Genomic DNA, 16,012 nt, shown 5'->3' on the forward strand with positions numbered 1-16,012 from the left:
TGGTGGATTATGTTTTTAGTGTTTGACTTTCTGCTCCAGCAGATCTGTGGAATAAAGAGTTTCTTCCAGCTGGAGGTGAAGGAGAACACCTGTCCTATAAAACCCGTCCCATAAACTCTAAATCCAGTAATTCTAACCGAACATAACTGGGTTAATAAACAAAACAGTTTATGGAAAATGTTTGAGCTGCTTTTATGCGATCATGTTTTAAAACACAGCCAGCCTTCGCTCTCTGCCGCGGATTACAGAAGCATCAAATCTCTCTGATCAAAGTCAACTCTGCTCACGTTTTATCCGCTCACTCTGCGCGCACCTGTGCGTCTTTCCCGCTTCCGTGGTTGGATGAAAACTGAGGCGCTACTGCATGTCTGAGTGTGAAGAGGAGAGTTCATGGTTTTACTTCTGCCATCATCGGTCGGATCGTTAACTGGGAGTTCTCCAGCATCCCGCCATGGGGAACAACGTGTCGGGACTGTCGGCGCTGCAGAGATCCCAGCAGCAGGGTTTCCACAGGCTGTGGAACTCCGGGAAAGGTCAGTGACTGGAGGCGGAACCGCTGCACGCTGGAGGCAGTGGGGAGACATAAACCGTATATTTAAAGCTCAGAGGGGATATTTGCGGCCGGGTTACTCCGTTTTGTTGCTGCTGCTCTGGGATCAGCTCCGGTGGTGCTGAAGAACAGCTCCCGGACCGGACCGGACCGGACCGGGCTGCAGGAGGCGGGCCGGATGGCGGGTCAGGAGGCAGCAGAACTGGGAAGGTGTTGACTTGGAAACAAGTTACTGCAAACTAAAACAATCTTTTATAAGAATTATAAATTAACAAAGAGGCGCAGAAACATTTAGTGGAAGACATTATTTCAGTAAATTGAAGTCTTGAAGAAATAATCATGAAGTGGATGATAGCATGGCTATCAAGATATGAAATATTGAATAAAAATGTATAAAAGAAAATCAAAACCAACCACTGTGATCTGGAAGCAGCAGTCCTCTGTGGAGATCATGATGGTTTATGATTCTAACAAACTCCAGCTTGGTTTGGTCATATGAACAGGAGCTCAGACATGACACCTCTGGACAGGGGCGCTCAGGTCCAGTCCTCTAGAGCTACCATCCTGCAGCTTCCAGATGCATCCTGCTCCAACACACCTGAACCAAATGAATGTCTCGTTACCAGGCCTGTTCAGAGCTGAATGACTGCTAGAGAGGGAATTCAGCCTTTTGTTCCCGGTCTGCTGGAGTAAAGATGTATCAGGACGGTGGCTCTTGAGGACCGGACTTGTGCACCCCTCCCTCTGGGTTTCAGGCTTGAATCTGACAGCAGTCATAATTTTACACATAGGATCATCACTCAGCTGATGAATGGAGTAGACAGATGGTGCAGGAAAGGGTCTTTGGACGAACTCAAGCCCCGTCACACTGATCCATATCTGTCTTGCGTTAATCTTCTTTTAAACCTTAAAAATCACTGCCGTGTTGTTCTTATAATGTCAAAACACAAAAGAAAATCACAACATTTTTGCTGTTGTTTGGTGATGATAGATTTTTTTCACATTTGTAAACTCACAGTAGTTTAAACAGCACTGGCCAGGCACTGGTTAGAGGAGGAGATATGATGTTGGAATAGGAGATATGATGTTGGAGTAGTGGATATGATGTTGGAATAGGGGATATGATGTTGGAGTAGTGGATATGATATTGGAATAGGGGATATGATGTTGGAGTAGTGGATATGATGTTGGAGTAGTGGATATGATGTTGGAGTAGGGGATATGATGTTGGAGTAGTGGATATGATGTTGGAGTAGGGGATATGATGTTGGAGTAGGGGATATGATGTTGGAGTAGTGGATATGATGTTGGAATAGGGGATATGATGTTGGAGTAGTGGATATGACGTTGGAGTAGTGGATATGATGTTGGAGTAGGGGATATGATGTTGGAGTAGGGGATATGATGTTGGAATAGGGGATATGGTCCTTGTCATGGTTTGAACTTGTGCTCTGCATCCATGAAGCCTCCTGATCAGCTCCTCTGGGATATATAATAACTTCAGTTAGGGTTAACAACAACAACTTATTGTTGTTTTTTGAATGCTAATCAGCTGCATCCATCCATCTATTATTTGTACCTGCTTGTCCATGCAGCGTTGTATTGGAGATGGTGCCAGTCTCCAGAGGTCACTGGGTGAAAGGCTGGGTTGTAGTGAATCTGAAATTAGCCAAATTAATTTTTTAAAAAGATGTTTCCGATAAGAGAAATATATTTTTTTTAAAGCCCAGCATATTGGGTTGATGCTTATAGAAGTAAAAAATGTATTTCTGCTGATGGTACAGCTTCTTTCATCAATGTTCAAAGAAAACATTTTGAGATAATCTAACAAGAAAGAAAGTAATTGTTGACAAGAATGTTCTGTTTTTACACAGACAGGTGTAAATGCATATTTAACACATGCTGTTTTAAATTGAGACATTGGCCATTAGACACTTCTGTTGGAAACAAACACATCCCTGTTGATGATCGGTCACTCCGGCCACAATGCAGATGGTGTTTCTATTGCTTAAGGTAATTGTGAATGCTTGGCAACGTGGTCTGACTCCGCATGGGGAGAAGTAATGAAGTACAACAGGTGTTTACAACTACAAAGAGCATGTTAATGGAAAATGGTTCATCAGAGTGCTTTAATCCAAAGCAGAGCAGCCTGACGTATTATCCCTGCACACTCACTCTGCTCCCTGCCTTCTCTCATCACATAAGAGGCAGAACAAAAATCCACCTCCACCTTCCCCATCTTAAGCCAGCTGTTGTATTTGTGTAGCAGAGGGTAGCGGGGCCTTGGGGAACGTATTAAATGTGAGCTGTCAGTGGAGTGATCAACATAAGTACACGGTTTGCCCTTTTCCATCCTCTCAATGAGCAGGAACACAGCACAGGAACAAGTATGTCAGGCGGAGGGGGGAGGCAAAGAGGAGCACGAGACAAGAGGCATGATTATTCAAGCAGGTTGCCTTGACGACCACCCGTAATGTGTGCAACAGTTCCCATGGTGATGGTTGCCATGATAAAGAGAGCCATCAGGAGGTCGGAAAGGGGAGCAGGTGACGTCACCGGCATTAGAGTGGCGAAGAAAAGACCAGGATGTGATTCTGTTCGGGCTGATGGTGAGCTGTGATTGGTTAGATCTGAGGTAGAGTACCCCCCCTCCCAATCTGAGATCTGAGCTTCTCAACACACACTAATACACACATAGACCAACTACATCATGACTACAACTACCTTTAGAGAAATCATCATCTTTCCTCAGATACACCAAAACATTTCCTGCAGACCTTTAGCTGCTGTTTGTGCTCAGGTATGAATTCAGGTGTTCACAGATAAACACTGCGTTTACTACACATACATTTTGTTTTAATTAGCACCAAAGGCTTTTTTGTGTTTGTTGATATCTTTCTGCAGGTGTAACAGACTATATGATGTTTGTTTTCTTGTATTCTCTCTATTTTTCATTCTCTCCTCTGTTCTTATCTCTCTCTCTTCTAACTTTTTGCCCCACCTCTTATCTCTCTCTCTCTCTCTCTCTACCTTTTCAGTGTTGGGAGAGATTTAAACATTTAAAACAAACGCATTAGATGTAACATATATCATATTAACTTTATATCAACTGTTCCACTTGTGGAACTAAATTTGTTTTCATTCTTTTTTGTACTCAGATAATAATTCTGACTGCTCCATTGCCAGACAGAATACTATCCATCCATCCATCCATCCATCCATCCATCCATCCATCCATCCATCCATCCATTTTCTTACACCCTGGTTCCTAGTGGTGCCTATCTCCAGAGAACGTGTCGGGCGAGAGGGGGGGTAGACAGAATACCAAAAAATAATAATAAAATTGTAGTTCTTTGCTATGATTCTGTCAAGTGTATAACTGAATAAATGGAATATTGAAAATTTAGTTTCCATAGATTCTCTAACGGCGTTCATGTCACCTGAATGTGAAGGCTGATCAAACACATCATATCAGTCCTGATAAAACCCAGCAGGCCAACTCCAGATGTTTACAGAACAGAATATTCTTTAAGTGCAATAAATAAAATAAAAAGTTAATATTAGTAATAGATTTGTAGAAAAAAAAGTTATGCTTTCATCATTTCACAGCAGAACTTGCCAACAAGGAAATGTAATTTAACATGATGGATAGCTGTGGTCAGTTTGACGAAGATGAGGGCTGGACCTTGCAGAAATGCTCCATATGAGCGGAAAATCTGAACACGGATGAAAACTGATTGAATGTAGAAAAAAAATCAAATATATGGAAAAATCAAGTAATGGCCGTTTAAATTTTGGCCACATCAGGTTCATGGTGCCTGTTCAGTATCAAGTGAGGCAACAGTCAGACAACATGTGATTCATTCTGATGAACTGAAGAAAAGTTTAAAGTCATCACTTGCAAATCAGACAAAAAAAATACAACATTTAAATTAACCCTCCTGTTATGTTGCGGGTCAAATTGACCTGTTTAAAGTTAAAAAAAAATGTTTTTAAATAGTTGGAAGTAATTTTTTTGCATGAAACTTTCTCTACTTGTCTTAATATGTGCACTCGACATATAAATTGAAAATGTATTCATGTTACACATTTGTAACCCCCCCTCATCCCCCCGCGTCTACTTTTTACATAGATATTGTTTGGGTCAATTCGACCCGGCAGTCAAATTAAAGTGCAACAAAAGATTAAAAAATGTCCAATTCTATATGTTTCACTATACTATCAGGAATTAAAAGTAGTTCAGCTGCTTTCCATTGAAATCGTTTTATGGCACCAATATCAGGTAGAAGATGTGGCTGTGAAAAATGTTTTATTGTTCATGGAGGTTTTGCTTCGCTGCATTGTGACACAGCTCAGTTCGACAGAAACACGAGTCTCAGCTGAACATCGCCACGTTTTCATTAGTGACGGCTGGCAGTGGATTCCTGTCTGATGTTACTACAAGGGCATCTCAAGGGCGTACAGTTCCTTCATACCAGCACAGACTCCTGCATAAAAAAATACACAAACACGACACGCCAAACCAAAGATGAAGTTAATTATACAGACAGACTAAAATGTTGCTGTTCATTTGACAGAAATGAGCAACAAATTCCTCCAAACTTTGCCTAAGAAAACTGTTGAGTATTAAGAGCAGCTTCAAAACACATCACAGGGAAACTTCAGGATGTCGGAGTTAAGATGGAAAGACGACTCACTGGAGAACTCGACATAAATTTGATGTTTCTTAATAAAAATGTTTTCATTTTGCAATTTGTCTTTTAAATGAAATATCGAAGCTGAAGCTATAAAAACTAGAGTTCAGGCGTCCAAAAAAATTCCATCGCTTGTTATAGATCATACAACTCTTCACAGTGCAGAAGAAACTGCTACATATATCCTTTTACAAAGCTGAGAAAACATTTCTCCGTGATAGTTTTATCTTTATTGTGTATATTTTTCCAGTTCTTGCAGTTTTCTTGTGTCTCCTGTTCCTAATGCTGACTTTATGAGTGTGATTAGGAACACTTCATTCCTCAGGTCACGTTAAAGGACAATATCTAGAATCAGAGAGAGAACACCTGAAATATGTTCATAATCATAATTCTGGCAGACATCGAGCCAATTCTGTTCAGAGCTCATTTTGCCATTTACGTTGATTGGAGCGAAATGTAAAGTCAATGAAACATTTTTGTCCTGAAGAGATTAATACTTGTGTTATATTAATGATCTTCAGAGTTTGTGCGTAGCAGGAAACTTTTAGTCACAGAAAGTCGAGATGTTGCCTAATGAGAACTAAGCACATGCATTTTTGGAGATCATTAAATAAAATTAGTCTGTTGGTTTTGAAATTAGGGGACCATAAACCATATTTCAAAGATCTGTTGTTAGAGTGAAGTCATATTTGAAAGAATTTCCTCCATGTTCTTCAGCTCCTTGACCTCCGTTTGCTTTCTGTTATGTAAGTAGAGAGCAGCGGTGCAGCTCGCTGCCTCTGGAGCTCCAGCATCTTTAACACCTGCCTAAATAAGAAGCACAAACACAGCGAGGTGTTGCAGGCACAGCGCCACTCCTTCGAGGATTCAGGCTCCTCAGGCGATGTTCCGCAGCGCTCCGCTCAGTCTGCACCAACAGCAATAAAAAGCAGACGACTGTCTGTGCTTCATGAGCTCATCAGGTTAGACGATGTGTCATCTTTATATAAATTGACACAAAGGCGAGCAGCTATCACAGAATTGTTATTAATGCACCGCGAGCAGCTTAAGGGTGTCTTAGTGATGATGATGCATTGTTGTGCTCTTGAAAACAACCTGCTATATTAAAGTTTGTCTGTCTCTGAAGTATTCGATGACATTGATAAAGTGCAGAGTTTTATTCCTGCAGCAGTGAAATGTTGATAAATGTATTTGTTTCTTGTTTTGGGGACAGAATTTGTCTTCTTTCTCTGCCTTGACGGTAACCAGGACAGAATCTGAGCACCTTCTTTGTCTCAGCTATTGCAGCTGTCATGCAAGCTTGTGAATATATTGACTTTCCCTCTATGAAGAGGGGAATATTGCCTGTTGTGCACACAGTGATAGATGCATGTTTTAATGGTGCTTTGTCGTCAGAACAAGCAGCCTGGTTTGTGTTCTGGAAGAGGAAAAATTAAGTCTGCTGGAATTGTAATCTTGTGGTTTTGTGCATACACAGCCAGATCCGTCTTCCAAGGTGAGTCATGCAAATGTCGGGAAATTATGGTACCGCCTCTTTTAATTCTTCAAGTTCAAATGGAGGACACAGCTTTGACTATGTTTTGATTTTCTGGACTTCTGATGCAGGTTTTACAAAAGGTCTGACTCCAGAAGAAAAGCAAACCGGACCCGTGTCTTCCCTTCTTCCTGTCCGGCTGCTGCTGAGTGAAGACCATGTTATTGTTGGTCTGCCTGTTTCTTTAAATGCCCCGTGTGTAGATTATACAACATGGACAAAATTACAGGAATCTTGTGTAGAACATCTGTATATTTAATCAGAATGAGTCATGGACACATGAGAACAGATTATTGAGACTCCTACTGAATAAACGTGGAAGCTGGTTTTGTTTAATCCAGAACTGATTCTTAATGATGTCATGAACCCACGTCAGCAACAGCTTTACCTTCCTGCTCCTCACTTGTCATCACTAGATCAGCAGTTTTCCTTTGCTAGCCTGACAAAAGGAAACTGCTCCCATGACCCTCTGCTCCTACTTTCTTTCAGAACACCTACCCATAGGCGCAATCTGGAGGTGTGTGCCATTCGCCCTTACTGGCGGCCCTGGGAAAAAGTTTGAGTCAAACACCTTCAGATTGTCTTGCATGCTGCAGGTATTTAAGGGTTTTTAATGAAGAGTCTGTTTCCTTTCTTCTTATGTCCCAGAAGAATGGAAATTTAAAGTGGAGGCTTGGTTTGGATCCTGTGTGATCAGCCAATCAGAGTCTGATCACTAAGAACCTGCAGTGATTCTTGAACCAAGAACCAAGACTAGAGGCACAGTGATGCTAACTTTAGGTATATTTCCTAGCTGGGCTGGTTACTATGGTAACCAACTCTGGAAAACATCAACCAATCAATTCTCTTGAAAAATATGAATTTCTTTTTCTGAAATTAAGGTTTTAGGGTTACGATTAAAGTTTTTACCTGGATAGAATCTGATAATTAAATGCACAAAATTTAAGTATTATCATTTTTACATAATTCTGAAAGAACGTCTTAAACCCGGTAAGAGCTTAATTCGCATTAGATTAATCAGCATCACTCACAAGGACTTCATCAGATGAAACGGCTGCTGTGGTTGGAAAGCAAACTGACACAACAAAGACTCTGTCCTTATGTAACCTGAAGTAAGATATTAACATTAAACAGAAACAGAATGTTGTTTTATTTCTGCTTTGTGTTCGGTGCAGACCACCAAGAAATAAACCTTTTGAGGTTTCAAAAGGAGCCTGTCAGGTATATTTATAGTTCTGATTAAAAAAAGGGAAGTTGTTGGAGGGAAAGTTATAAATGTTGGCAAGTCGATCAGCATGAAAGACAACACTTTGTTTCACGCTAACACTGAGAACATCACAACAATGGGGTGATTATTTTCAAATTAACAGTAATACTCCCATTTACATTTTGTTGCAAACAGTTAGAGAACTGTTAACACTGAATAAGATAACGAGAACAAAATCTGAAGTTCATAAAGGTTTCATTACAAAGGAACTTTTTTTCAGCGCCTTATTTTTCTGTCCTTTTACATCAGTGGAAAAATTCTTTTGACTTTTATAGAAAACCTCTTTCAAAATTCAGTCCTGTTCCGTATTCATATTTATTTATATATGTAAAGAAATCATACTGTCAGGATCTGTGTTTTTCTGTGTTTATTTAGAGTTTTCTGTGTCCTTAAGTCTCTTCGTTGTCCTGTCCTCCCCTTGATTGTTCCCAGGTGTGTCTCGTTTCTGTGATTACCCGCCCATGTATTTAACTCCACCTGTGTTCCTTGTTCCTCGTCGTTGTGAATGTCTTGTGAATGTGTCAATGTGCGTGCTGCCGGTTGTTTGGACTGTGCTCTCATCATTAAATTCAACCATTCACCTTACCTGGGTCCGCTGCGTCTGCCTCACCACCCTTCACCGCACTGTTCCATGACACATACACCAAATAATTTAGGATCCATTTTGTTTCATTTTTCATTCGATTCAGTCCAGTTCATTATAAAACAAACAAAAAGTTTGTTGGATAGAATTTGATTCAAAAGTAAATTCTCAGAGAAGTTCTGTCTAAATCTGCTTCATGCAGTTAGAAGTAAAACAGAAAAAATTTTCATTTAATCCCAACTCCAGTCTGGTCTCTTTGTATAACAGTAATTTATAAAACTAAAACTGTAGGATTTACAGGCGACTCATGTTGAAGACACACTAGGGGTCTCATTTATCATGATAAATTTCTTAAAGTGATAAGATTTTAATTTATCATTGTCATGATAAAATCCAATTAATGTTAAAATTTCCCCAAAACTATCCTTTCTCTCTGTATCGATAGTTTTATTGTTAGGATCTTGTTGTTTATTTATTGTGTCTAATTATTCTAAGTTACTCTGGTTGTATTACTTAGTTTGTTTTGCTGATAGATTCATTCCTAGTCCCCCGTGAACTCTCTCTCTTCTCTCACACCTGCAGTCAGTTAGCTAATCAGCCCAGGTCCTTTGTTTCAGCATTCCACCTCCCAGTACTTGAGCACCTCTTTCTCAGTCACTCTTTGCTGGTTTCTCCCGTCTCTTCTCCGTTATTTTCCCTCACTATCCAGTGTTTTTTTTCCCCCTTGGATTTATGGTATATGTTCTGCCCCCTGCTCCTTGTGACTTTTGTAAGTTTATTTATCTTTTCAATTAAATTCACAAGAATTCTACTTGACATTTCTACTTCCTCCTGCTTCATGTGGGTCCACTCAACAAACATACATTGTGGTATTTATTATTCTTTTTACACTGTTCAACAAAAGCAGTGATAGATACCAACACATTTGAAAAAAAAGAAGTTACCATGAGCAGTTTACTGATGTAAGTTGCACTTCTTTACGGGACTGGTACCCTAAAGTAATGAATTACAAATGGGAATGTTTTTCAAGAGCATTATTTTAGTTTATGGGATTATTGGTGCTATGGCACACAGTCACAGTCATACCTAAAAATGATCTAATAAATAGTTCTTATTGCTACTTTTATTGTTATGACAATAATACTAAGCTATCATGATAAAACCTTAAGTCCAAGTTTAAGAAAGCAGAACTACACCAGCAGTTATGAGTACCAATAGAATTTACCACAAAGTGTGACAAGGAATTGTTGACTTGCACTTTACGTTGTGATAAACTTTACTGCTGCTGTCTCTCTGTGATAATTAGAGGTGGTGAGGTAACTTCATCTCCGGTTATAAACTCTATACAAACAGAGGTATGCTGGTTCCTCTTTCACACAAAGCTGTCATAAACCACACCACCGCAGCTGCTTGCTCTGACATCATACATGATAAATGGCAGGATGTTGGAGTAACTCTGTTAGTTCTGATTTGTAGGCGTTATTTTGTTTGGACTATTATTCCCTCTGGTTTTGGATGCTATCAAGATGGATGGATTTTTGCGCTTGCTTTTTTAGTTTTGGACAGTTGTTACAATCCCTAACCATAACAACAAATTGAGCGAGCAGCTGATTAGCATTTCAAAACCTTCAATAACACCTGAACTATGACCCCAAATCCCACAGGAGTTCAAAAGGAGGCTTCATGGATGCAGAGCAGAGAGAGAAAGAGGAAGTTCAAACGTTCTCTTCTGCCTGTCATGATGGGAAAGGACCATATCCCCTACTCCAGCATCTCTCTGCTCGGCTTCCTAACCAGACAGAGATTTACAGAGGAGCGGCAAAAGCAAACAGGGTGGATTAGCAGAGCTTACCACCAACTGATGGTGTCATCCAGGACATGTTATTGTGGGAATCTGTAGAATATCATCTCTGCTGCCCAGAAGTTGAGCTGTTAGCATGTCGTGATGTTCATGAGTCTGTCATAAAGCAAGTCTTCAGTCAGAGGCCTTCTTAGATTTTTAGAAGACTGACTGCTACTGGAGATCCTTCCTGCCTACAGCATCATCATCCACGACTTTTTGAGGATTCTTGGAATGTCTGAGCTATAACATTTATTTTACCTTTTGAATTGGAGGATCATAAATTTTATTTCAGTTACAAAATTACCAGAAAGGCCATCACATAAGAGGCTAAATCTATCGTTATATTATTGTGTTAATACAGAATTTCCGTAATGAATTCCACTTTGTATTTTTCAAAGTTTAAAGAATACGGTGAGTTAAATTTTTTCGATTTATTTAACGTGCAGAAACTCAAACACACAGACATGCTTTGAAAACATTTCCCGATCCCACAGAGGGAGGATTCTCCCTGCACAGCCTGTTGATCTGCAGAACTGCTGTTCGCCATCCGATAGGATAATCTGAGCATTGTGCTTGGGTCCATGTGAGGAGGGGATTACATATTTATTTGGGTGAATTTTCATCCCTCCTTCACCATCTGCCACTAGCAGTGGCCTCGGCACAGTCATGTGAGCTTCTTAGGGATGTTGTGGGATGACAGTGGATGTTTAAGGGATTAAATAGAAGTAAGAAAGAGAGAAAATCAAAGAAATATAAAAGGAAGCCTTCAGTGTTCTTATCTTAAGCTTTCCTGACATGTTTTTTTCATGTACTGCCTTTTATTTTGCTGTTTCAAATTCTTCACAAAAGTAAAAAAGAAAAAGATGTTTGTTGGCTTGTTTACATGACATGCAGGGTATATTAATAATGTCCTGTTGTACCCTAGAGAACTAGGACCAGACTACGAGATGTTTAAAATATTTTTGAGAATAAAGTTATATATCATGACAGTCATGATATTAATAGAATGAAGACAATATTACCAAAAGAAAGTCATAAAATTACTGGAAAACAATTATTTTAGCATCTTATTTCATGCCTCTTAACTGTAAACATGTACATACATTTCCTTAGTATTTGGTAAAATTACATTGACTGGAGTCAAATATTTTTTTTTATTCCTTCCAGAAATAATAACTTAGTTGTTTTGAAGCCACTTTGTCGCCAGTCAGGTGGAATTTGGAAAAGTCATTCTTGTCCATGCTTTAACTTCCTTGTTTAAATCTTGAGATGATTCTGCAATATTTCCACAAAGTCTTCCTTCTTAATGTTTCCATCTAATCTACGGAGTGCAGATGTCCTTCTTGCAACCAAACACCCACACACCATGATGCTGCCACCACCGTTCTTCAGAGTTGGGATGTTGCTGTCAGACTTCCTCCTTTTTCCTCCCACTGGAGCAGCAGTCCAGTTTTAGGTTCATCACACCACCGGATGTTTACGATGATTAATATCTGAAAAATTATTCAAAGGTATTTTCTCCGCCTGGCTGACAGATTAGCCAACAAGTTGGAATATACATAGCTGCAGTTTATTCTCAGTTGCCATGTTCACTTTTTGCTGGTATTTCATCTTTTTTCAGGAATTTCCTGAAAGTCGTCATGCTTATTAATGCTACTATCAACGGCAACTAGACTTCTCTCCAGGAAGTGCTGCAGGAAATCAGCAGCGGAAATGGAAACAAGATAATCGTGTGTCTCTTCTGATTGTCCTTGAAACGCCCTGATTATTTATAGTGAGGCTGTGGAAACGACTTCTGGTGTCAGCAGAGAAACTTTGCTTGTTTATTGAAAAAATAACAGAAACTTTTTTCTTCCCAAAGATTAGTTTTCTAGAATTGTTGAGCCTGAATTACTGAATTTTTCTTTTGTCTGTAGATTAATAGAATACTGTAAGTGTGCTACTGCTGCAGAATAGATTTATCGAGTAAATGTTGGTACTTTTTAATTCATGCTGGGTCAGGTCCATCATGTTTCCTTCAAGGAGCAGATTCACTAAGGAACACTTTCATCAGCAGACTGCATTTCACTCTTAGTCAGTTTGGTCATTTCATTCAGTTTTTTCAGTTCTTCAGGAGATTTTGTCCCGTTAACATGATTTCTTTTCTCTCTGTCGCCCTGTGCTTGGTGAGCAGCGGACATTTTGCTCAGCTAGGTTGCATTCTGAACTGCCTGTCTTACATTTTATTTGATGCAGCAGTTTAACAGTTCCTGGCTGAAACCATTTTTTGTTTTTTAAATATATTTTTAAAAACCTTCCCAACCGTTGGGCAGATGGACTCTCATGTGACTCTGACATCCTCTGAGCCACAGAGGAGTTCATGGTCGACTCGGTGACTGCAGGGTCACCAGCTCGCTGCAGATCTGGACACCAGCTCTGGCTGATGTCCAGACCATCAGCCGCACGCTGCCGTGCTTGAAAGCTGATTAAAGGTGTTTGTGGTGGTATGCTGGTTTGTTTTGTCTCTAAACATGATTCTGTACAATGTGGCCAAACAAACATTTCTACTTTGATTTCATCTGACAAAAAGTCTCAAAAATCTTGCACTGATTTCAGAAGTGACCTGTGCTGGTCTGCGCTTTTCAGAATGAAGTGGCTTTCCCCTTCATCCCTCTTCAAAGAAGTCATACCTGCTCAATTATTTTCTGATATTCCTGTCATGAAAACATCCAACATGCTAACTGATGCCTGTAGAGTCTCAGATGGAAGTGTTGGGAGATTTTGTCATTCCTATGAGCAATGCATGCTCTTTGAATTTGAAGGAACATTTTGAAGGCATTATTTTCCATCTGTCCATCCATCAATTATCTGCCGAATAGTCAGCAGATAACGGGTAGGGTCGCTGGGGCAGTAGCTAAAGGAGAGAGACCCAGTTCTCCCTCTCCCACTTGGTCCAGCTCCCCTGGAGGAATCACAAGGAGTTCCCACCCAGCTGAGAAACATCGTCCCTCAAGCGCATCCTGGGTCTTCCTCTGGAGAAGCTTGTGGAGGAAACTCTTTTCTGGAATCTCGTTCTTTCAGTCACTATCCAGAGCTTGTAACCACTGATGTAGAAACACATCGTGACAGGTAAACTGAGAGTTTCACCTTTCAATTAAGCTTTCTCTTCACCGTGAGAGATCGGTACAGCGCTCGCTTCACCGCAGGTCACACTAATCCACCTACTGATTTCCAGCTTCATTTTTCTCTCATTTCTGAACAAAATGCAGAGTTACTTAAACTCCTCTACTTGGGGATGTGTTTCTGTTTTTCATTCTAAAATGGAAGACTTCAAGTACTTCTCACTCAAGTTTATGAACATCGTGCTCTTCTCGACTTTAACTTCAGATTTTGCTTGAACCTTTCTGATCTTCACTGAATCTTGTGACTCTTCTTTTCTTCCAGTCCTGCATAACAAAGAATCAGACATCTTCATGTATTTTTCCATTTTCATACATGCATCAGAGCTTTGGGAAAAAGGGAAAAACATGTCCCCTAAAAAAACACCTCAATCTGCTTATCTCAGTTATGCTCTCAAATGAGAAGATCAACAGATTAGCTGCAGTTAAAACCTTTGGTGGCCTCTCTTGTGTCTAATTAAGACACTCTTGTTTTGGAGCATACATGAAACATGAGTTTTCATTGGTGCTGTCTGTTCTTTGGAACGGAGCGGTTGAGAACTTTCCTTTAATCTCATTTCAGGGCCTGAAAGATCTAAACACAACATAAAAACCCAGGCCAGCACAGATTGTAAGTGTGATGAATGAGAGGAATAAGAGGTGAGAGCCACAAAAATGGATAAAAGAATGCTCCAGTAATCAGTCTTTGTGTCTGAAAGTATTCTTCTGCCATACATGACAGGAGCCAATGAGAGCTGAGAAGGATTCACCGTATGCACAGGTTGTGCTTCATAAACCACTTAAGCTGCAGGGCCGCTGATTGATGGCAGCAAAAAATCCATGCAAACGCATTCATTTGTTTTCCCACGCAACAGCTGCCCCGGATAAATCTAATGTAACGAACAATAAACACCCATCATGATCGGAATTGCAGTTTAAAAGTCTCAGAGATCTGCTCCGGGAGGAATTACAACCACATGTACTCCCGCCTGAAAGAGGCCGGAGATACAGGAAACAATGACTTTGCTCATAAAATGTTTCTTGGACACATGTTTTTAGTCACTTTATGGCTGCAGAATGAAACACTGCGCCACGTTGGTACAAACTTCAACATCAAAACTATTTTATAAAGTTTAGTTCATGTTCTTCACAAAGTTGGCCGTACAGATGGGGATGATGGCATGAACTCCCCCTTCGCTGTGTCGGAGTGAGGTCAGCTTGATGCATGGGAAAACACCATTCCTGCTCATGAGTAACAAGTTCCCGTCACTAGCTAGCAAAGACGTACGCCGAGTTCCAGGCACCTGAAAAACACAATCAGCAGGGGCCAGAGGAAGTCGATGCATCAAAAGACTCAGCAGACCCCCACTGGCCCCGTTACCTGCTACAGCTCCTCTGGGGGACTACAAAGATTCCCAGGAATCCAGTCTGTCCCAAGGCCTTGTCCCACTGGGACATTTTCAAAACAGAAGTGCTTCCACTCAGTGCTTGAATACAAGCCTACAGGCCATCATCCATCCCAAAATCGCCACATTATGAAGTCTCTCAGTGGCATCAGAACATAAGTAGTCTGAGGTAGTTTGGTTCCTGAAGCTGAAAAGAGCTGCGAGGCGTTGGGGTGTGTGGATTCAGTGACACCAGCAGATGGTTCGGCAATCCAATTCCCAGTTGCTGCAACTGGCACTAATAAAATTAACTTATGCTGAGTTCAGAACAAACCCAGATTGCTTCCAGGAAACACTGGACATCCAGAACAGCTGGTTATGGACAGTACTTTGGTATTATTTTGTGGTAGCTTAAAATGCTTATATGTAAAAATAGATTGAACTGAATAATTTAGTCTCCACACAAATACTAGAAACTGTGTTTTTCATAGATGATGAAGGTCAAAATCTGATTGACTCAAATATTTACTTTCAGCAAAATTATTTACGTTTAGTGTCTATGATTTATTTTTATAAATCAAGGTTTTCCTGTGTCTCTCCTAATTGGCTGAGCTTTGTGCTCTCTTTCATCAGAAGACACTGACCGAAACTTTCTTCTTCTAGAAATCTAAACAAAAATGGAGTGGCGACAGATTTTAGAATTGTAAGATTTGTCTTTTGTCTTTGGAAAAATACCACAAACCATTTCTCCCTCCAGTGTTAGATTGACCAGTTGGAATGACAAACTAAACTTGACTGCATTGCTTCATGTTAAAACCCTCAATACACTTTCATCTCCTTGTAATCAGTACATAAAGAATCTGTATGCATCAGGAGAAACTGTGTGAATCACATAACATCTCCTACTCAGTTTAACTGAAAACAGCAGCTCGTTGGTATCCCTCCACAGCAACTCTGCTGAAAGCCATCACTCCTCACCAACACATTTTGCAACAGGCTGAAATGGTATTTTTGGTTCC

At 40.2% G+C, this 16,012-nt stretch overlaps 1 protein-coding gene across 1 annotated transcript in view; it reads left to right on the top strand.

The window, feature by feature from the left end:
* The first annotated feature begins 271 nt into the window (after window positions 1–271).
* Window positions 272–16,012, top strand: part of neurl1aa (neuralized E3 ubiquitin protein ligase 1Aa) — a 63,641-nt gene continuing 47,900 nt past the window's right edge. The window contains exon 1 of the mRNA XM_028018644.1: window positions 272–533. Within this exon, the coding sequence (XP_027874445.1) occupies window positions 452–533 (82 nt within the window). The 5' untranslated portion in view covers window positions 272–451. The remainder of the gene's footprint in view (window positions 534–16,012) is intronic.

The sequence above is a fragment of the Xiphophorus couchianus genome, chromosome 5 (assembly GCF_001444195.1).
Source record: "Xiphophorus couchianus chromosome 5, X_couchianus-1.0, whole genome shotgun sequence".
NCBI classification, from domain to species: domain Eukaryota; kingdom Metazoa; phylum Chordata; class Actinopteri; order Cyprinodontiformes; family Poeciliidae; genus Xiphophorus; species Xiphophorus couchianus.